This window comes from Hippocampus guttulatus, chromosome 6 (genome assembly GCF_054856545.1).
Source record: "Hippocampus guttulatus isolate MCC_2025c chromosome 6, RoL_Hgut_1.0, whole genome shotgun sequence".
Classification (NCBI taxonomy): Eukaryota; Metazoa; Chordata; class Actinopteri; order Syngnathiformes; family Syngnathidae; genus Hippocampus; species Hippocampus guttulatus.
The window spans coordinates 21,931,071-21,952,827 of record NC_141266.1 but is presented as its reverse complement, the minus strand read 5'-3'; the positions used below and the strand labels follow the sequence as shown (position 1 = coordinate 21,952,827).

The 21,757-nt window shown below is 46.3% G+C and overlaps 1 protein-coding gene and 1 long non-coding RNA gene across 2 annotated transcripts in view; both read left to right on the top strand.

Moving 5' to 3' along the window:
• LOC147204171 (uncharacterized) overlaps nucleotides 1-21,757 on the top strand; it is a 129,232-nt gene that overhangs the window by 37,187 nt on the left and 70,288 nt on the right. Inside the window, exon 2 of the long non-coding RNA XR_015101290.1 lies at nucleotides 17,145-18,747. This is a non-coding gene — a long non-coding RNA (uncharacterized LOC147204171). The remainder of the gene's footprint in view (nucleotides 1-17,144; nucleotides 18,748-21,757) is intronic.
• On the top strand, nucleotides 10,794-13,206 carry cited4b (Cbp/p300 interacting transactivator with ED-rich tail 4b). The gene is made up of 2 exons (XM_086114645.1): nucleotides 10,794-11,129; nucleotides 11,662-13,206. Exon 2 carries the CDS (start codon nucleotides 11,667-11,669, stop codon nucleotides 12,408-12,410), a length of 744 nt encoding a protein of 247 aa, XP_085970771.1. The 5' UTR covers nucleotides 10,794-11,129; nucleotides 11,662-11,666; the 3' UTR covers nucleotides 12,411-13,206.

The following is a 21,757-nucleotide window of genomic DNA, read 5'->3' as shown; positions in this document are numbered from 1 at the left end:
TCAAGCAAATTAGTTGACGAGCATTAAAAAAAAAAAAATGCTATTTAGTAGATATATTTTCGGTTTCCGAAAGAAGATTCATTCTCTTTGAAGTGAATAAATGTCATGGACAAGCGCTGTCAAAACAGTCGAGCAAACATTGCGGAGTGCATTCGTTTGTCTGTCTGTTGGCGGACGACTTCCTGGTTTATGCAGAATGACCAAAGACGACTGTGACTGTGGAATGGTCGCGGCTTCACTCAAAACGAGAAAAAAAAGTTTCATCGTAACCGCCACGTCGTACTGTTGGACGTCACTTGTACATTAGAAAGTCATTTGTTTATTTCTTGGATGAGGCCGGAGGTACGAAATGTCTTAAAACCACAATGTGAACCGCTACGCAACCGATGCCCACTTTGCTCACAATCCCCCCCCCCCCCCCCCCCCCCAAAATTGCTACGAGACCCGGTCACCCTTCTCCCCGTTTGTCCCCGAAACCCAACAGCCTGCAGGCTACAGCTATATAGAAATATGTTCCGTTTTATTGCTAATTATTTACAACCCGTCACCTCATTAACAGCGCTGGAGAGATAATGAAAGATTTAATAGGTCACTCTTTCCGCCGTGTTCTTCTACTCCCTCCTTACTTCACCGGTGCCGGTTTGACAAACCGGACGGGCGGTTCTGGTGTCCACTCGTCGGCTTTCTCCTGTGCCGTGAGTACATTCCTCGAGGCAACTGGAAACATCATCAGTGGCTCTAAGGCAGGAAGTGCAGTGGAGGGAACATGATTAGTGTGTGTGTCGACAACGATGCCCCGGGCGAGTAACACTGAAGAATGGTGTTGCTTGGATATGGAGGCGGCGCAGCTCGTGCTTGTGACTGTAAATGACCGACATTGCTCGGTAACCATCGCAAGAATGGCTGACGCGAGCCGCTTTGTGCTGTTTGCGTAGCTTGCATGAAGTCATCATCGACGTGTGTGTGAACACCTGCGAGGCACTAAGGTGACTTATCAGGCCTCGGGCATCGAGATAAGAGGGGAAAGGGATTTCTCAGGTGCGGCGGGGAACGTTATTTCTGCGGTTATCTGACGGCTCAGACTTCCCTTCGCGGGCTCGACTTTCGAAAAGCTTTGAATGCCGCCTGTCAAACTCTCAAGGGTTCCAAACGATTTCAGGACATTTTCACGTCTTTCGCACAACCGCGCACACAGAAACCGTCGCTACGCGAAGGCCGCTAATGGGCCCGTTTGAAACCAGCGAGAGGGCACGTCTGGCGTCTGTTTTTATTTTTGTTTTGTTTTTTTAACTGCCATTGTTTTGGATCTGGACACGGGATTGTTGGAAGGGGTCCGATATCTGGCAACAGCACTTCAACTGACAACCACAAAACAGTTGCAAGAGGGAATTTCCGCCTCAAAGTAGATGAGGAGTGATAGGGGGGAGGGGGGGGGGGTTTGAAGGGAGGCGACACAGAATAAAAGTGACAGTTTGGAGATGGGCTTGTTCCGTCTCTGCTTTTTTTTTGTTGCAGAGGATGTGGTCGCGTTGGCTTCATCAAGACACAATCTTCAGCTCTTAGCGGGAAGCAGTTGGGATGAGAACCAGCCTCTCCAAATCTGAGGCCGTGTCCCTCAGCCGGAATAGGGCGGACTGCCCCCCTCCCTGTACGGGTTGAGGAGGAGTTGGGCACTTGAAGAACGCGAGCTGGGCGATTGACGAGATGGAGAGCTGAGCCATAAGGCGAAGCTCTCGAGTTAACGGTCCCTCTACGTTCCCCCTGCGATTGGCTGGCAATCGGTTCAGGGTGTCCCCCGCCTACTGCCCGAAGACAGCTGGGATAGGCTCCGGCAACCCCCGCGCGACCCTTCTGAGGGTAAAGCGGATCGGAAAATGGATGGATGGCTTTTTTTGGGGTTTACAATTTTTCTGAAGTCATTCGATTGTAATGATCACAGTAACGACTAAGCAAATGTTCCACAAGACTCCGGTTGGCCATGATCGTTTCCATTTTTGAGCAGCAAGACTGCTGCCAGAAACGCACTCGCAAGCTAGCAAATACAGCCTTGCATTATATAATGAAGTACATCATCTGGGTTTACGCTCCAAATTAAAGAAGATTTCAAAATGCCCCTGTTGGGTTTTGCAGTTGGCTATTTGGATGGTTGCCAATCAGTATTAGATAAATTCCAAGCATTTTTTTTTTTACACGCCCTGACCTCGTTTCAGACTGGAAAAGACCTGATGAGGCCTGGTCATTAAAATGCCAGCGTTTTAATGTCCTTGAAGTAGTTGAAGGAAATGATGGCTGGACACTCTGTACGAGGAATTCCGAATGGAACACAGGTGGCGTATTTGGAAGTAGCTCAGTAACGAGTTTGCCAAAAGCATTTAAGCACTGAACGCTGAAGCACGTAATAGAGCACCCGAACTTTAGATTTTGGACTTTGCAACTTTTTTTTTTTTTGCCACGACAAAATATGCTATGGTTAAAATATGCACGCAGCCGTGAATGACACAAAACACTGTCAGGATAACACAACAGTATATCCTTCCATTTTCTGTATCGCCGATCCTGTTCTGGGTTACTTGATTTTGAGTACACCCGGTCGCCAATCAGTCTCGGGGTCCATCGATAGAAAGCCGACCATTCGCGCTCACTTTCACACTGCCACTGAGTGGCAACTGTACAAAGGCTGCCTGCACTGTATTCAGGTGAGTGGCCCACCGCATCGTCCGTGACCCTCATGCATAGAAAAACGGATTTTATGATGCGACCAAGCGGGGAAGACAGGTGGGCAATCGACTTCCTCATTCAGATGAAAATATTACGTAGCTTTGGACATTTTCATTTTCATTCAAAAGGTGTGCTGTAGTTATAAAAATCCCGATGGCAATTGGGAAAAAAAGAAATGCCTGGCTCAGTGGCAGTTCGCTAATAATTAATGAGACTGCGGACTTTGTGTTGTTTGGATGACTTCCCGAAGAAATTAAAATCTGGATCACTCTTGTTTGTTTACCGTTGCGTTACCCTGATAATGAGTTTATTTTTAGGTGTGTTTTTGTTTTGTTTTTTTGCTGCGACACGCGCGTGGACTTGGTTTACTCGAGTCGACCATGTGACCCCCCCAGTGCATAACGTGACTCAGTCCTGTTTCGCAGAACTGTTCATACCGAGCGTACAAATCGACAAAAACAGAATGCGCTCTCTCTCTCTCTCTCTCTCTCTTTCTCGAAGCTCTCTGTTTACAAATCCATACACTTTACCGACCGCGAAACACGGAGGAGGCCTGTTTATGTTCCGAGGCCGCGTTTCGCCGCACAGGGTGCCTTGGATCGGTTCGCAGTGCGATGGGTACAATTACTTCTAATGACAAGGCGTTGTGGAGCAAAACGTGCTGACGAGCGTCAGAAAGCTCGGTCTCAGTCACAGGTCACGGATTCCGCGAAGGGAGGAAAACCCAAAACACACGGGGGGGGGGGGGGGTGGAAAGAAAAAAAAACACCGCAGAAAGGCTACGAAGAAGGTCTGTTCACATCTTGATCGAACATTTGCGGAAGGAGCTGAAACTTGCAGTCGGCAGGTGCACGGACGGACGGGGCTCAATGGGAGTGACAAAAATAGTTTTCGGCGGTGGCCTGAAAAGGGCTGCCGGCTTTGGTTTCCATCATTTTGGGCCAGTCCTTTTTAGTCTGTTGGGCCACAACTCAAACGCAGTTGCTGATTTCTATTCATTCGTTTTCAGACCACTCTTCAATTACAATTACTTTGCTTGGTTTTAAGTTCTTCTTCTTCTTCTTCTTATTATTATTATTATTATCATGATTTTTTTTAAATTATTGTTTTTATTTTTTGTATTTTTTTTGCATCACGTTCATGCATGTTTTTCTAGTGGCGTTGGCTAGAACCCCCCCCCCCAACCCCCCACGAGGTGCCCATAGAAATGAAAACATTTTGATCTTCATAGCCCGCCAATCCACCGAGGTTGTACTGCCGCATTCCTGTTTCATTTACACATGTACCTACAACTTTTCTCCTAACCTGATGTGGGCTGCGTTTAATTTTAGTCACAGAAAATGCTGTGGGCCGAAAAAAAAAACAACCACACAGCACCATCAAATAGAAACAACAAAAACAAGGTGAGTCAGCATTCATGTGGAACAATCACAAACGTGTTGTCGGAAAGTCTTTCCTCAAGTGGTACATTCCGACCACCCCCAATCCGGACGCCCCCCCTTCCACTTTTCTTTTCTTTTTTTTTTTTTTGAAACTTTCACTCAGCCTCCAATCCAAAGTCCCTCACACCCACTTCTGTGTTCCAGCACGGTACACTGGACTCAGAACCTCCCCCCACCCTCCCGGCAACCTTGACTCAGACTTATTGCCCTCGCTCAGCTGCTCACCTCCATGCCGACTGTTGATTGGTGCGCCAGAGGAGAAGGAAGCCTTGGGAGTATTTATAGAGATTCTCTGGTTTACCAGAACAATAACAAGCCTCCGCCCCACCCCCACCCCCTTAACCACCTTTTCAACACAAACAAAGTGAAGAGGCCACATGACTTGTCGGTTTCACGTGGGACACTTTGCACGTCGCTCGCATGCGGCGATAACAAGACTAGAAGGTGAACTTTGTCAAGCGGGGCCGCGTGCGTGAAGAAATCACGTCCGCCGGTCGCTTTGACGCACATGACGGCAAGTGACTTTTTCACATGCTGTCAACATTCGTGCGATGCAATTTGACATGCGGGCTTACATCCATCCATCTATTTTCTGATCCGCTTTTATCCTTACAAGGGTCGCAGGGGTGCCGGAGCCTATCCGAGCCGTCTTTGAGCACCAGGCGGGGGACACCCTGAACGGGTTGCCAGCTAATCGCAAGTCACACACAGACGAACAACGATCCGCGCTCACACTCATACCTAGGGACAATTTAGAGCACAGGTGTCAAAATCAAGGCCCGGGGGCCAGATCTGGCCCACCACATCATTTTATGTGGCCCTCGAAAGCAATTCAAACATGGCAAATTCTATGAAGCTTGCTAAAATATGTACCAAAATTTCAAATTCTCATATGTAATAAATGAGAGAGACGTTGAAAGCATTTTTCTTGTTGCCAAACACCCCGTTACAATCACATAAACTATTATTCTTGACTTCTTAAAATGATTTCAATCATAATGGCCCTCCAAGGAAAATGGTACCTAAAATGTTGCCCGTGACAAAAATGACTTTGACACCCCTGATTTTGAGTGTTCAATCAGCCTGCCATTCATGTTTTTGGAATGTGGGAGAAAACCGCAGTACCCGGAAAAAACCCGCACATGCAGGGAGAACATGCAAACAGAGCCGGAATCGAACCCTCTACCTCTGACTGAGGTCGACGCGCTAACTACTGGACCACCGGGGCCGCCCGCCAGTTTATATAACAAAGGGCCCGCCAGCTTATATGACAAACGGGCTTGCTTTTCCTTTCAGTCCTTGAAAAACATTCCGGGTAACAGATGACAACTTTTGTCAGTGAAAACTGTATGCTGCATATCAGGCCAATATTTGGCGATGACTGGAATAAGGAAAAACACCATCAAACGTTTGATTGCCACATACTCATATCCAGACAAAACATGTCAGGAAGATATTGATTATTAACTTGAACAATTTGAAACCGCATTGTAATAAAGGCGTTTATTTTGTTCCGTGGGCAAGCTTGGACCTTAACTTATCAAAATCGATCACTCGCCGTTAAAATTAACGCCGATGCCGTTAACTCATTCAGTACCAACCAATTCTGGACCAAGTCTGAAAAGACGTATAAAAACGTCTTTGGGAGTGAATGAGTTAATCAAAAACCCAATTGTTTAGGGTTTGTTTTTTTTTTTCATTTTAAAAATAAATAAATAAACAGCGCTGTGTTGGATAAAAACATGAAAAAAAAAACCAAAACGGAATGTCCTTCTGTTTTACAATGGAGCTCTCTTCCGACAGTGGTGGCGTAACCCGTACGTAAATTGAAGTTATAAGTCAACAAAATCAATTACAAGTCATGTGTCTACCTTCACGGTGACTCGGCCTGCTTTCAGACGTTTATTGTGCCCGAGTCGATCGTGAGTCTCGAATTCGTTTTACAAAGCTTCCACACCCTTCTACGTTTTGCGCCGTTGTCATGTCAACCAAAACGACCACCGTTTGCATCCAATCTTATGCAAACGGACGTCGTCGTTATGGAAGTCAGAGACCTCTTTTTTTCAAATCTGGATGTGAATCCAGTATGGCGGAGCGACCAATTGTCCGCTGTGGCTGGTGAGCTCCGTTTGGCGATTACCCGCGTTCACTTTGCTCCCGTTTTGCTGGCGCGCGTGCGTTTGGGGTGTGGGCCCGTGGATTTTTGTTTCAAGTCTTCAGTCGTGGCGGTCAAAGTGGATATAAGTTACTTGGAAAGCAAGTAATTTGTTTGTTTCAAGCCATGGAAACGATTCTCCCAATATGTATCGACCTGACTGAGGCAAAAAGAAATAAATAAAATAATTTATCATCAGGATAATTGCTTGATGAGTCAAACTCGGGTCCTTAAAAAAAACAACAACAAAAAAACCAGTATTGTGACAAAATCTCACTTTTGTAGGCATGCCGGGACATTAAAAGAGACACTGTATCAGCACGTGTAATTACTTGCACTGGATAATGGATTTGCTGAGGCGGCGGCATCTGACGTAGCACTCGTCGTTTGATGTTTTTCGGTATGTCGAGCATGCACACGCCTCACAGATTCACTCGGTTAATTGGCGCAACAATTGCGGAGGTCGACCGATTTGCCGCGATGGAGGATACCTCCGTAGGAATGTCGGCATGGAGATTGGCCAACGGCGGTTTGAGCGGAGCCGAGTTGTGCAAAGCCTCGCCGGCGCAGACATTTGCGACGTGGTCGGGGTTGGCTGTTTATTCTGAAGTCTGAAAAAGCTGTGAAATTTCACCTGGTTTCCGCCGAGTGCTGCGATTGTTGTTTTGTTTTTTGTTTTTTTTTCGATGGCTGACTCAAGTTGCCGTTTCAGCTACTAGGAGAGCTTTGGCGTCATCCCATCCCAACCATCATCGTTTAATTGGCCAATTACTTCAGCAAAGTACATTCATGCAACACCCACTCCCGACTCCAGACTACTTTCTCTTCATTTGTTTTCTTTCCATTCAATCCGTGACTTTGCGCAACCTATGAAAGTAAAGCGAATCCGGCAGAGCATCGCCGAGGCCCCAAAGGATACGCCATACTGAGAAGTGGGACGGTTCCGTTTTGGGGTGGGGCCTTCTTGGTGAAGGGTCATGTGATGTTTGCCCGAAGGTTTACACCGACAGTGGGGCGGAACATTTGTTTTGGTTTCCAAGATCAAAAGGTGTGGGGGGAAAAAAAAAAACGATTCTTGCTTTTGGCCCGGGTGTCAGTTTGGAAAGCCTTTAGGCGTTTTAGTAATGGTGGTGCAATTTGCAAAATAATTCGACAAAGGAAATTAACTTTTGATTGCACCACCAATTACCTTTAAATGAAGAGGGTATTTTTTTTGTTTTATTTTTTTTTTAATGGGACTTACAAAAGTTCACTGACAATGAGACGATTTGGGTTAAGTCATTTCGAGAATGAAAACATAAAATGCTACCGTGCCGGGCGGAACCCAACAAGACCAGTTGGTCCAAACAAGCTTGTCGGTAAAGCTGTCACTTTCGGAACGCTCGAATGGGGATATTGAGGGTGGGGACAAAAAAAAAAAATTTGACCTGACCGCTGCGTCCTTCCTTGGAAACTCTTTCAACTCATTTTTACTTGTGATTGTTTGAATACCTCTCCACCCATTAAAGTCGGATTACATGACGCTCCACTTTTTACGTAATCAACACTAATTAACTTCATGTCTGAGGAGCGTTTGTCATCCCATTTTCCTCGGCGCTACAAAGATAGGTAGGCAGATCAGTCCGGGGGTCTTAAATCCCTAAATCTCATGGTGGTGGGGGGGGGGGGACCACAATTTTCCATTTGCGCATCAATTCGCTGTCACTAATGATGAGTCATCCATTCACACTGTGAACATTCGCGAGAGCGCCGTCACCCCATCATCTTAAAATACGGCGCATGCGGAGTCGACGTGAAACGCCGCCCTGGCGTGACTCATGCTGAGGCGCAGGCCGGCGGCCCACGCCAACGCTGAGTGGAAGTGCCGCTTGCACCCTATTGCTCCTATTAACAAAGTCACATGACCCCCCCCACCCCCATTTCACCCCCCCCCCCCACACACACACATACACCACCACTCTAGCAAGCACGCATGCACGCTCACTCACACGTTAGGGATCGATAAATGGCTCAAGGCAGCTGTGTCCATGTGTTTGTTTGTGTTGAGTGTTGGCCACGCCCCCAAAACCATGGACTACAGTCAGTGGGCAGGATACAGTTCTCCAATGCACACAAAGCCGAAGCCCGACGACGTTTTGTAGAAATATTTGTTGTTTGTACTTAAAAAAAAAAAATAAATCGCGTTTGACACAGCCGGCAATGCAAGTCTACTGGAAATTGGGACTCTTCTGGTCCGATCATTTGGCACCCATTTCAATGGAAACGCACAAAATAACGACGGCATCAAACCAGTTTGCTACCTGGTGGAAACACAGTGAAAGGTCAACACTTCATATTCGTTGGATGTTATTTATTTATTTATTTATTTATTCACGATAAGCATCCGTTTGGCTTAATCAAGAAATAAATAAGGAGGCTTCGAACTGTTGCACACCACTTCCAGCTGAGATTTTCTGTCAACCTAAATGCAAAACAAAAGAGAATTGCGCAGTGTGAATTGAAAATTTAGCGCAAAGCTCACAAACGGAAACAGCAGGCTAACAACAAGACATGCCAACAGTCAGCACTGATAGCGGCGGATATTTGAACGCCAATGACGAAGCAACACATGTAGACAGAGGGTAACAATACTCACAGGCATGTATTCGACATCCTCTATGAAAAAGAAGCGGATATTAAAGCGTCTTACACAGTCACTTACAGTAGTACTTGCAGTACAAGGAGAGGTACTATTCTTCTTCACTTGTATCTGCATGACTGTACTTCATGACAGTATCGTACTTGTTACTTTTGACAAATTCAGCAACAATCATACATTGCTCACAAATCAATTTTTATTCCAAATATACTTCATTACAAATCACAGAAAAGTGTCACACAAAATCGCACGCTTATATTTCTATATCACAATTATAAATGTAATCTCACAATGTATATACAAAGCAGGACTCGATGTTGGTTAAGTGCGAAGGGGTAGGGTGAGGGTAAATTAGAATTTTTTTTATTTTTGGCCTGTGTGATTGTGTGCTGTGAACTGTTTCACTCTGGCTCAACAGAGCCCAGAAGAGCATTCAATGTTGATTTTGTTTTTTTTATTTGCACTGACTGACTGGTTGGGTGACTTCCTCAGTGAAGAGCGCCCCTCACCTGGCAGTAGCTTGTTGATACTCGCTTAAAATGGCCTCGGACAATGTCAAACAATGACAAAAGGCCTGCCGAGCGATCGTTTGCCATTTCCAGGCACACATGTTCCCTGGATGATAGATCGTCTCCCTCACGTCTCCACACACTCACTCTTGGGGGGGGGGGGCAGTTTCATTTGGGGAAAGTAGGCGCGGGGGTCGTTGTCCTCAAGTGGACAATCGGCAACACGTGCATCTGGCGAGCGCCGGGTCGCATCGATAGTCGGCACACGCAGCGCATGGGCGCACAGCTGTGGCTACATGGCCTAGAATAGCACATTCCTCCGTGCGCCCCCTCCTCGCAAGGACCCACTTGCTAGCTCACGCGGACCACATGTGGACGTGCATAAACAAACAAAACGGCAAAAAACAACCCCCCAACCCCACCCACACACACACAAAGAAACATGCTCTTTTAACGACCCCATTGCCACAATTGGATTCCCCGCTTATTCCTCGTGCACACACACACTCAAGGCACGCTCATGTAAGCACCTAAATGTCCTTTCAAGGCTTATGTTGCTTCCTGTGTCTCTTGCAACACACGTCTCATGTCTCCTGAGCAAAAAAAAAAAAAAAAAGAGGTCAGCTGGCTGCAGGGCCTTTTCCTATTGGGCTCCCTTCTCTCTCTCTCTCTCTCTCTTGAATAATCTGGTTGATGACATCACAGCGGCTAAGTTTACAGTCAGGCAGCAAGGCTCTGGCATGAATTCAATGGGGGAGTAGAAGAGACTGCCATGTAAACTGCATTTTTCTGACCAGCCAGGTCAGCGGTGGTAAAGAGATGTCTGCTTATATCAAGGTTAAAAAAAATAATAATAACAACAACGGAATAAGGTCGGACTAACTTCAATTACGGAAGTCATGTTTAGACATGAGTGGTTCTAGAATATCAGATCCTTGCTGGTGCAGATCTAAAATGCAACAGTTACAGTTAGTATTACTTTTTATTTTTACTCTCTACATCCCCCCCTCCCACCCCCCGGCCCAAAAAAAAATACATTTTGTCATGTTGCATCTCTAAGTAAATGACTTGTTTCTATCTATCGACCTATCTATGGAAGGAAAAGGATGTCTGTTTTTCTTTAAAGTGAAACGCAGCGGGAGAAGAGTATTTAAATGTCTTTCCAGTGTCACCGCTCTGAAGACTGCCCTTTTCTCCGTTACGCCCCTGCACAATTACACTAATGGGCCAATGGGAAGAGAGAAGCACCCCCCCCCGCTCCCCCATGACTCCGCCCCCCCCCCCTTTCCCACCTCCCTCCTCCTCCTCCCTCCACGGAGAAGACCGCCTTCCTTCCTCGGGAGCTTTTTAGATGTGCATAATCCCCGAGTTGACCCAGAAAATCGTCAGTCGCTCGCTTGAAGATCTGATGCTGCAGTCTTTGTGCGCACCTCACCCGGCAATGACGCGCGGCCCCGCGGACTCCTCGCACTGAGCGATAAACCCCCCCGCCCCCCCACACCCCTTCTACCTCCCTCCTCTCCTCACCTCTCCCTCCCTCTCCTTCCTCACCGCAGCGGACCACCGAACCAGCGGACCGGGCCGAGAGCTTTGAGTGGACTAACTTTGGACTTTTTCTTTTTCTTTTTTTTTTTCTTTTTTTTTTTGTCGCGGAGGAGCTGAGCACGGTAAGCGGTGCACATTGTGTTGTTGTTGTTGTTGTTGCATTGAATCGCAAAGCCGGAGAATGTTGGCGTTTCTCTTGCCGTGTGTGTGCGCGCGCATGCCTCCTCGCTATCTCCTCACCGCGTCGCCCCATTGTTTCCTCGTTTGTGTCAAAGGCGCCCTTAAAAAAAAAGGATTGTGATGATTCCGTGACGGAGGGAGGGGGGCCGGGAGGGGGGGTCGGTTGGTAAGGACCCGAATTGAGACGCGCCGCGCGTTGCATCGGTGTTCTTTGTTGCAACCTTGCGTGCGTAAAAATCTGCCCGTGTGTGTGTGTGTGCGGGTCTACACCCCCCCTGCCCCCCGCCTCCCCACACCGCCGCCGCTCCATTGCATTGAATTGGACACTGAAGCCATTTTCAAAGGCAATCGCGTCGCTTCTTGTCCTGTGAATGTGACACGTTTTCAAAGCGGCGTTCATGAGGAAGAAGACTAAATGGCGCAAGGTGAGGGCATCCTAACAACCCGATGTGTGTGTGTGTGTTGTCCCCGCAGGAGGCATGGCAGAGCACCTCATGATGCCCATGAATCACGGTTCAGCCGGCGCCGGTCTCCACGCGTACCGGATGGGCATGAACGGCCTTGCGGCGGGCCACCCACCGCACGGCCAGCAGGCCTCGACCATGCGGGCCATGCCCGGCGGCCAGATGATGCACTACGCCGGCGCGCAGGCCGGCATGGAGATGCGCCAACGGCAGGGTATGGTGCCACCCGGCGGGCCCATGAGCGGCGCCCAAATGGGGCACCACCACCAGATGATGTACAACGGGCAGCAGCATCACATGCACCAGGCCCAGCAGCAGCAGGTCCAACAACAACAACAGCAGCAGCAGCAGCAGCAGCAGCAGCAGCAACACGCCGCCCAGCAGAGCCAGTTCATGAACGGAGGCCTGACGTCGCAGCAGCTCATGGCCAGCATGCAGCTCCAAAAACTCAACACGCAATATCATGGACACCCGCTGGGCCCCATGGGCGGCGGCGGCGGGGGTCACATGGGCAACCCGGCCAACCAGTACCGCATGAACCCGGCCCAACTGGCCAACATGCAGCACATGGCGGTCCCGGCGCTGGCGCTGAACGGCATGGATGCGGACATGATCGACGAGGAGGCGCTCACCTCGCTGGTGGTGGAGCTCGGCCTGGACCGGGTCCAGGAGCTGCCCGAACTCTTCCTGGGCCAGAACGAGTTTGACTTCATCTCGGACTTTGTCAGCAAACAGCAGCCCAGCACGGTTAGCTGCTGAGACCACCCCGTTGCTCCCCTCCCCCCCCCCCAAACCCCGCAAATAGAAAAGCTCCACATAACCACCTAGCCCGGATCAACGGGACAAACACACGGATGGTGCCCTCATCATTTTTTTTTTTTAAGGACCGCCGAGCCGAGGACTTGCGCGGAGAACTCTGCCGGTGGGTCGTCGTGGTCTACAGGGTGCTGGGAGGGGGTTATAGTTTCCCCTCCCCACTTCCTGGACGTGAATGTAAAAAGACGAAAACAAAAGTCACAAAGCCACTCTGAACAATGACACTGTGTTTCCGCCGAGGTGTATTTATTTATAATCGGACGTGGAGAACCACCACCAGCCGGGGCCAAGTGATTCGTCAAGATTTGACTTTCTTTAGTCAGCCCACCCCCCTGCACCCCCCCCCCTTTCCTCATCCTCCAGCTTGTTATTAAAATAAGCTCAGAAGGTCCAAAAAGGAGCCTTAATTTTATGAGGCGTCGTCCAATTTTTCAGAGTTTAAAAAAAAAAAACAATTTTTTTTTTTTGGATGTGCTGTTCTCAAAAAAAATAAATAAATCAACTGCTTGTACTGTATGAAGCTGTATAACTCCAACATGTCCACACTGTTTTGTGTTCTCATGGAGACGTAGAACCGCCTTAATCACGCAGATTCTTATTTATTATTGGTTGGTTGTAGTCCCTTTTTTTTTTTTTTTTTTTGGTTTGTTTGTTTTTGGGTGGATGAGATTTTGAAAGGAGGGAGGGACGGTCTTTGTGAAAGGTTTTAAGGATCAATAAAGATGGCCTGGATATAGAAGTGTGGCCTGCTTTTCCATTCATTGCATAGCCTCTCGCTCCCGAGCCGCCCGCCGTGGCTGTTTGTCCTCACCACCCCCACCCCGCCCACCTCCCCTCAACTAAGTCCCGAGGTTTAACCCGCAACTGAGGGTACACCTTGCTTTCTACCGCCATGGCAATGTGATACAATATTTATACGCTGGAGGTGCGCCCCTGCAGTCGGCCAATTGTGGTCATTTTGGGGCCTGACGCGGTTTTTGAGTGCCATCTATGTGAAATACTGCATTTTAAAAAAAAATTCAAGGTCTTAACAGTTGTGTAAGAAATCTCAAGTCAAGCTTTTTATGGTTGCAGCCTTTTCAAATGGTGCAATCCGAAAGATGGTGTTGTCAAAGACGATGATTTTTGGAGAAATTTCAAGTGGATCAGAGTTCATGGGTGAGAGGTGCTCCCTATTGACTCTTCTGGCATTGGCGCCCATTTGGTCAAATTGTGAAAAAATGTCTTGCGGTGCTACACCAGTGTGAGAAATTTCAAGTCAATCAGACTTACATTTCACTTTGGTCAGTTTGGTGCTCGATAAAGCGGTCCAAATTTGGCAAAATTCTACAAGATTTATTTTTTTGGTCACGTTACGCTTGTGAGAAATTTTCAAGTCAATAACAAATCATGTGTCGGCTTTTTTAAAATGTTATTTCTTTAAATATTGGTACGTAATCACAAGTCTTAAAACTACAATCAGAAAGATTATTTTTTGGGAATTTTTCAAGTCAATCGGATTTGAGCGGTGCTGCCTCTTAAATGTTTTGGGGCTTAATAACGGTGACAATTTTGCCCTTTTCGGGCAAAATTCCAGAATCCAAAGGTATTGTAGGGACGATGAGCTGCATCAGTGTGCTCAATATTTCAAGTCAGTCTGACTTTTACTGAGGTTTTTCTTTTCATATGGGAGATAGAGAGCGACGGTAGTAAAACGCCACGAGCTAAACGATCATGAGAAGACAACAGCCGGATTTGTGTGAGAACTTGCAAGTCAGACTTACGGGGTGGGATGATGACGATTTTAGTGCGCAATAACACTGGCTCAACTTGTGTTTGAGAAGTTTCAAGTCATTCACTTCAAGGCTGAGAATGTTTTGAGGTTAGATAAGATACAACTTGTGGAAAACACTGAGCGTGACTCGTTGAGAAATTTCAAGTCAAACACATTTTGGTTCGACTGTGTGACGTAAAAAAAACAAAAAACAAAAACATGGGAGTTGAAGAACATTTTTCATGTCCACAATATTGACCTGGCCTTGTGTGAGAATTTTCGATTCACCCACTTAAAGGGCGGCGGGAAGAGGCTTTTGAATTTTTTTGTAATCACGGCGCTCATTAACGGCGTCGCCAACTGGCAAAGCATTCTGATCCAAAACATGTTTTCGTACTATGAGCTGGAATGAGAAATTGCAAGTCGATCCAATTTAATGTTCTGTCGATCGTATCCGGATTGTAGGTGATTGTAATTGTGATTGTGTTGCTTGGATGTTTCTCGTATGACTTGCAAATACGGAAATAATTCACACAACGTAGACAATGTTGGCACCTACGGGAAATTTTGAATTGTCTGGGCCGCCATCTTCGGAGCGTTACATTTTGTTCCCGCTGATTCATTATATTGACACCCAAGTGGTAGATACTCACTCATTGGTTTTGCTGGCCATCAATTTAAAATCAAGTCTCTTACATAAATACAGTGCTAGCTATACATTTCGCTGTGTTTGTTTACGTTCAATAAACACCAGCCACGAAAAGGGAAGAAGCTTTGAAAAGTCGTGTTTAACTGACATTAGTTTCACTTAAAGCACTGTGAACATTTGGTTCCTTGATGCGCTTGTGTGTGTGTGTGTGTGTATGGGTTGGGGGAGGTGTGACTGGCCAAAGAATGCTTACCTTGATGGGGGTTTAAGTGACTTAAAGCTTGTAAGCCGTGACTCACAAGAAGCCTGGTGCCTTTTCACAGCTCGGGAACACACACACACACACACACACACACACACACACACACACCAGGTGGACGGACAACTCAGATAGATGTTGAGGACTCGAAGACTTATGTCCCAAAGTTCAAGTTAGACCACTTGGGTGAGCCTTATAAAATGTTTTTCTTTTTTTAATTAACAGCATTCCCATCTGGTAAAAATCCGTTGTTGTTGTTGTTGTTGAGAACACTGAGGTGGACTTGTTGGAGAATTTTCAAGTAAAAAAAAAAAAAAAAAAAGCTGGAAGACAAATTCCGCCTTTTATAGTTGCCATCATTACGCAAATGTGACCATTTAAATGTTTGTTGTTGTCGAGAATCCAAAGCATGTCTTTGTACTTAAAACCGAATTTATGCGTGAGGATTTTCAAGTCAGTCAGACTTCTTTCTCTCTTTGTCTGTTCATCTTAATTCAGAGCCGATATTGCACATGATAGCAATTCAAATTTAAAATGGGGAAAAAAAAGTTACGTTTCTATGCTTTTCTTTCCCACTGCTAATATGAGAAATTTCAAGTCAGCAACACTAATTGGGTGACAGGTGCGGCCTTTTACATGATGTGTCTCAATAACAGCTGGTAAAATGATGCCTTCCTTCTCAAGGGTTTAGTTTGGCTTGTGTGTGAGAAATTTCAAGTCATTCACTCTCACTGGATGAGGTCAGGCAGCATTTTAGAGTTTGTAATGATGAGAAATTTCAGGATAGTCATATTTAGCATCGTAGCACATTAGCATAATTTTCTAGGTTGACCGTGATGCACGTTAGGAAATTTCAAGTCAATGGCATTTACTGTGTGTCTTTTTTCATGTCAAGAACATTCAGCCGGATTGAAATGTCAACTTTAGAGGCCTCTTTAACCCCCCCCCCCCCCCCAGATGCTAACGGAATGTGAAAATAGCCAACCTTCGACTGCATCCGTGTGCGTTGCTGTGTGCTAATTAGCATAAACGGTGAAGAGAGTGAGTGATGCGGCGCTCAATTTTTTTTTGGGGGGGGGGTTGTTGTGTGCCTGCGGGCGATGAGGCGCTTGATTGGAGGTCACGCTGAGGGAAATATCGTGGCCGCATTTAGCGTATCACATTGTCAACAGAAGCATCTTTAGCAACGCGAGCGCTAATGGGGGGGGGGGGGGGGGGGGACAAGCACTTCCCGAAATAGTCGCTGCTGCAACTTATTGCTCCAGTTTTGGCCTTCCCATTTCTTCTTCACTTAATGTTGTTGTTGTGCTTTTCATCAAAGCCGTGCACATTTTCATTTACATGTTGACATTTCTTTGATAGCAAATTTCACACGTGTCAAATTTCAAGTATCTTGTTGGGTCTAAGATTTGGGGCGAAATCTGTGGCGCAAGTGTTTGATGTTGAGGAAAACTGAATTGGATTGTGTGAGAAATTTCAAGAGTCAATCCCGTTTTGTGGGTGACTGAAGCTGGCCTTTAAATGACGATATATGTGTGAGAAATTGCAGCATTTTGAACGTTGACTTTTTGTGACTTCATAACAGTGAGTAAAAACATACGATTTGAAGGATGTTTTTATGTTGAGAACTTTGGGCCGGGCTTGCGGGTGAGAAATTTCAAGTCATTTACTGATTTGGGTGAGAGGTGTAGCCTGATCAAATTTGACATTTTGCGGCAAAATAACAGTTAGTGCCATTGTCTTTTTTTTTTTCTCTAAGGCAGCGCTGAGTTGGACTTTTGTTTTGAGAATTTTCAAGTCACTCACACCTGTTGGATGAGGGGCACAGCCTTTTAAATGTTGCGTAATCGTCAGAAAAATGTTGCCACGATGTCTCGTCTAGACTAGAGAATATCGAGCTGGGCTTGTGTGTCGGAAATTTCAAGTCACACCTTTTACGGGTTGAGAGGGGCGGCCTTTTAAACGTTGACATTTTGCATCTTAATAACAACTCGTAACTTTCTCTCTATTGTCTAGAGACCATGGAGTGGAAGACAACTTGAGAGCGGGACGTTATTGGAGGACGACCGACGAGGAAGTATCCCTGTTAACCAATTAAGCGCCTGCGTATTTTCTTTGGCTTGTGGAGAGAGAAAAGGTCGTCAAAGTAGGCCAAGGCACATCGCTTAGCAACGGGCATCGTGCATGCCACCGATTTGGTGAGACGGTCTGCGTTCGTGCGTGTGCACGTGCCTGCGTGGGCTCGCGCGCGCGTGGCGCCCGCTCGCATATCGGCTAATTGCGCGTTGTAATGTTATGCCTCAATTAAAGCGGCAGCGCGTGCTCATATCAGCTTCATAAAGATGAGAACGGCTCCGGCAGCCGATCGGATGCGACGCTGGCTCGCTGTAATTAGGAATCGTGCGTCCGAGTCGTTGCCTCAGATCACTGATCTTACTCGTCTCTTATCATGGTGGACATGGCTGGACACTGTTAGCATTTTAGCATGCACGTGGTGTGTGAGCATGTCTTGCCATTACAAAAAAATAAAAATTTAAAATTAAAAATCTCAAAAACCTTTGAAAATAATTTCAGCATTTAAGAGTTTGGAGATATTTTATTCAAGAGGAGAATGAGGGCAGCAAGAAAGCAGTAACATTTGAAGAGACACATAGGCCGAATGAATACAAAATTATAAACATGCTCAAGTCTTAGACTCGCAGACTCCCGTTGCCAGAGCACTCCAATTTTGTTTTGTTGCCCTAAGTCTCCTCATTTGAGAATACACGTACTCCATATGAAAGTAAACACACGACAAACTCCACTTTGTTGTCCTTAATCTCCTCACAAACAACACAAAAATGTTCAAGAGGAGACTAAGGACAGCAGCCACGAGTTTTAGCCTGTGCAGGACTTCACATTCTCCACATACATGCAGCCACTTAGCGAGAACACAAATTTTATTCAACAAGAGACTGAGGGCAGTCAGAAGATTGTAAGATGTGAGGATACAGAGCTAGAAATGACAAAACTGAACACATCAGGTTCACGTTAGCTAAACCAGTTGCTGTGCCTAAGCTTTGGAAATTTTTATACTCCACAGTCTCCACTTTATTGCACTTTGCCCTCAACCGAGGAGAGCGACTGCCGGACATGATCAAAAGTTCATTTTCAAAGTGGGACTTTTCAATGCAAAAGCCGGCTCCCGCGCAGGGGGAAGCATAGAAAGGATGAGGATTTTATGACCTAGTGGTTAGCAAGTCAAATCCGGAGGCAATTATTCCTTCGTGCTCCTTTAAGAGCCCACCTGCCCGCCCGCCCGCCTGCCGGCCTCAGTCAGCGTACGTTTGCGACTTCTGCTTTTTGCTGCAAACCGTCTTCCTCTGTCAGCTCATCGTGTTCTCGTTTTAAGTCACCCGACCCAAGCCGCATGCTGACAAATAAGGCAATGCGAAAGAGGGTATTAAAATATATATGTTTAAAAAAAAAGTTTTGTTGGAGGTTTTGCCAACAGGTGCCTTTCTGATGCCGATGGAAAAACACCTCACGTGTTTATGTCCTTTTATTGTTCGTAGGCTTTGTTACAGGGAAGGATGGACGTCCATTTGCAGCTTTCACGCATGAGCGGGCCTTGGAGGAGGTGCTCAAACACACACGCACACACACATGCCCACACACATGCAGTCGGGCATACAACGTGATCAAACAAGCTAACGTCCCAGTATCAGCGCGGCGTCGAGAGAAGCGGGATTCATGTGACGAAGCAGCGCTTTGCACAACTCTTAAGAAAGTAAACAAAACAACAGGTCAAGGTCTCAAGGTTTGAATGTTTTGGGGAGGAAATAAAACCCATGTCTTGATTATACAACAAATACGTAGAAGGTCACTTGCTCGAGTTACAAGTACAGTGGTGCCTTGAGATCTCATTGAATGGAATAATCCATTGCAGTCTCAAATCCAGTCTCGAATCATTATATTTTTATGATTAATAAAACTCCTTTTTAATGAATTAGGATGAAAAACAATGAAAGTTACCTTGGCCAATTGGGGCAGTATAAGACAGACAGGCGTACTGGACATGTACGTCTGTATAGTAGAGACCTCCCAGCTCCTTGCAGAGGATAAAGAATATATCCCTGTGAGTACTGTTAAATCGAATGTGTCACTGCACCGTAGGAATTGAAATTGTGACTTGAATCCCAAGCAGCGTTTTGGCAAATGGTGAACATATTCCTGTCTAGTTTAGCATGCCTGGGATTGCGTTGCGCCTCAGTGAGCTGCGCGCCACCGATGCGCCTGATAATTTGTTCACAGAAAGAAGACCGCGCTTGGTGTGAAGTAAAACCATGCACACCTTCATTTTCGTGCCGCGACATATGCGCGCTTGTGATTTTGGTGTACCGAGTTGCGCATTGCGGACAGAGGTTCAGATTACACTTCTCCGGCGCACCTGTCGATTTGGTCAGAAAAAATTGACTGTATTTTGGACTACCTAAAACAACGTCGAACTTGTGGCGCAGGTGGTGTACCGCGATTTCGTTGTACGAAAATATGGCTCAATAAGCCTAACCAATTAAGGCCAAAACATACATGGAACAAAAATGTGATATTTCTAAAAAAAACTTGAATACAGATTCATGTATTGCTTTTTGTTTTGAAAAAATACATGGGAAGATGGCCTTAAAAAAGAGATTATTAAATGATTTTCCAAACTCGTTCAGCCCTACTGTAGAGGATTCGATGGCTGCCATCGAATGAGTTAAAATGCGAAATGTGAGAATCGCAACAGTGTCCACAATTCGATCCGCGTTGAACACAAAGAAGAGAAAGTGTGCGATGACGAGACAACTTGGTGTTATTTATTGACAACAAGGGCATGTTTCTGTCTGTTTGTTTGACAGTTTCTACGGGTGGGGGAGTTGGGGACTCGATGGGGCACGCTTGAACTTGCCAGATCATTTCAAGGTTTTTTTTTTTTTTGTCACGTCGGCGGTTTAGGTGTTTCGCTGGTGGGAAAACAGCAAATCCCTCGGGGGTTAAGGTTCATTTGGATGGACTCGGGCGCAACTTCCTGACACGTGACCGTTGTTTCATGCAAAGTGTGTGTGTGTGTGTGTTTGTGGATCGGTACGCGCCCTAATCGCATCCACGCCGCGTTCTTTCCAGGAGACACTCAGTTAAGCTAATTGTTTTGTTTTCCGGCCGCAAGCTGCTGAGGGAGGGTGGGGTGGGGGGGGGGGGTGGCTGTAAAAGACAGCCATGTATGGAGCACATGCAAGCCTCGGCGGCTAAGTGACTGATTTTGGCATGTCGAGGCAGGTGACAGGTTGCCAGGCGACGGGAGACTCCTCCTCCTTCGCCGCCCTCCCGAAATCTGGCCTCGCATGATTTGCCAGCTCTTTGAAGTCAAAAGCAGCCGGTGTAAATAATTGATTTCCCTGCACGCGGCTGACACCTCGTCGCGGCCCGAGCACGTCGAGGCATCCCGACGACGTCTGAAGGTAGTAAATATTTAAGGTGCGTGTGATTTACACCGGCTGCGGTTTTTGCAGAAGGGGGGGGGGGGGCAAAGTTTGGTCACGCAGAATGAATATGTTATGCTTTGTTTGTATTCCGTCACCAGGTGAATTCCCTCCGTTTAATAAAACACTCAGTCTTTCTGATGTGATTTGTCAAAGCATACCGAACCGATTGTGAAAGTGACATTCAAAGGAGAAGTAATTGCTTTTGTTTGGTTTTGCTCCCAGCCTCCCCCTGCAGGCTTCATTTATTTGAAGCCACATCAGTAGAGATGCGCACTTTACCCTATCTGCTGGTTTGTACTACGTCATCCGTCCGCGACTTGGACACCCTTCCGTCATCGTCCCTCCGTCGTCGTCATTTTAGAGCGTTTACTTCCAGTCCGGCCCACACCTCCGGGGGGGGGGGGGAAGCGCCCGGGCATGATACAATGTCATGTAGGAATCCTCTTTTCAATTTTATACTCCAAAACAAGTAGTAAAACATACGTCCTTCATCCCATATCATTGTTTAAAAAGTTAGCGAGGTAATGTCTGTGCATGATCGCGGCACCTGTTTTTAGCCAGTTATGAACCTTTTAGTCACCGTGTAACATAAGGTATTACGAAAATGAATATGCACCTATATCACATGGGCCAATTTGTTTTGTTTGTTTGTTTGTTTTTTGCTTTGATCCAAGGTCAGCAAGACAAATGAGAATTTGTTCTCAATTGCCTTTAATAAAGGTGAAATAGGAGGAAAAACACTTTTGTGTTGCAGTCCTTTCATATGAAACAAATTTGTAAAACGTATATGGTGAACACCGTTTATCACAGGGATACGTTCCAGATCCACCCACAAAAATGGAAAATCTGCGATCGGCAGACCCTATTAAACAGCATTTTTGATGGTTTTGTGAGGCCCCACGGAGGGGACTTGGGTGGAGGATTTTTACTCTGGCATGATACAGTAAAGACGTACAACCAATATGCTATTTAAATTTGGCTTTTCAGACTTTGTAAATTACACTTTAGACTTTGTCATTTCAAGGAGCTGTCGAGCAACTTTTGGAAAGTCACGTGTGTCTTCATAGTAGTAAAAAAATATATATATCTATATATATATAGAGAGAGAGATATATAGATGCACAC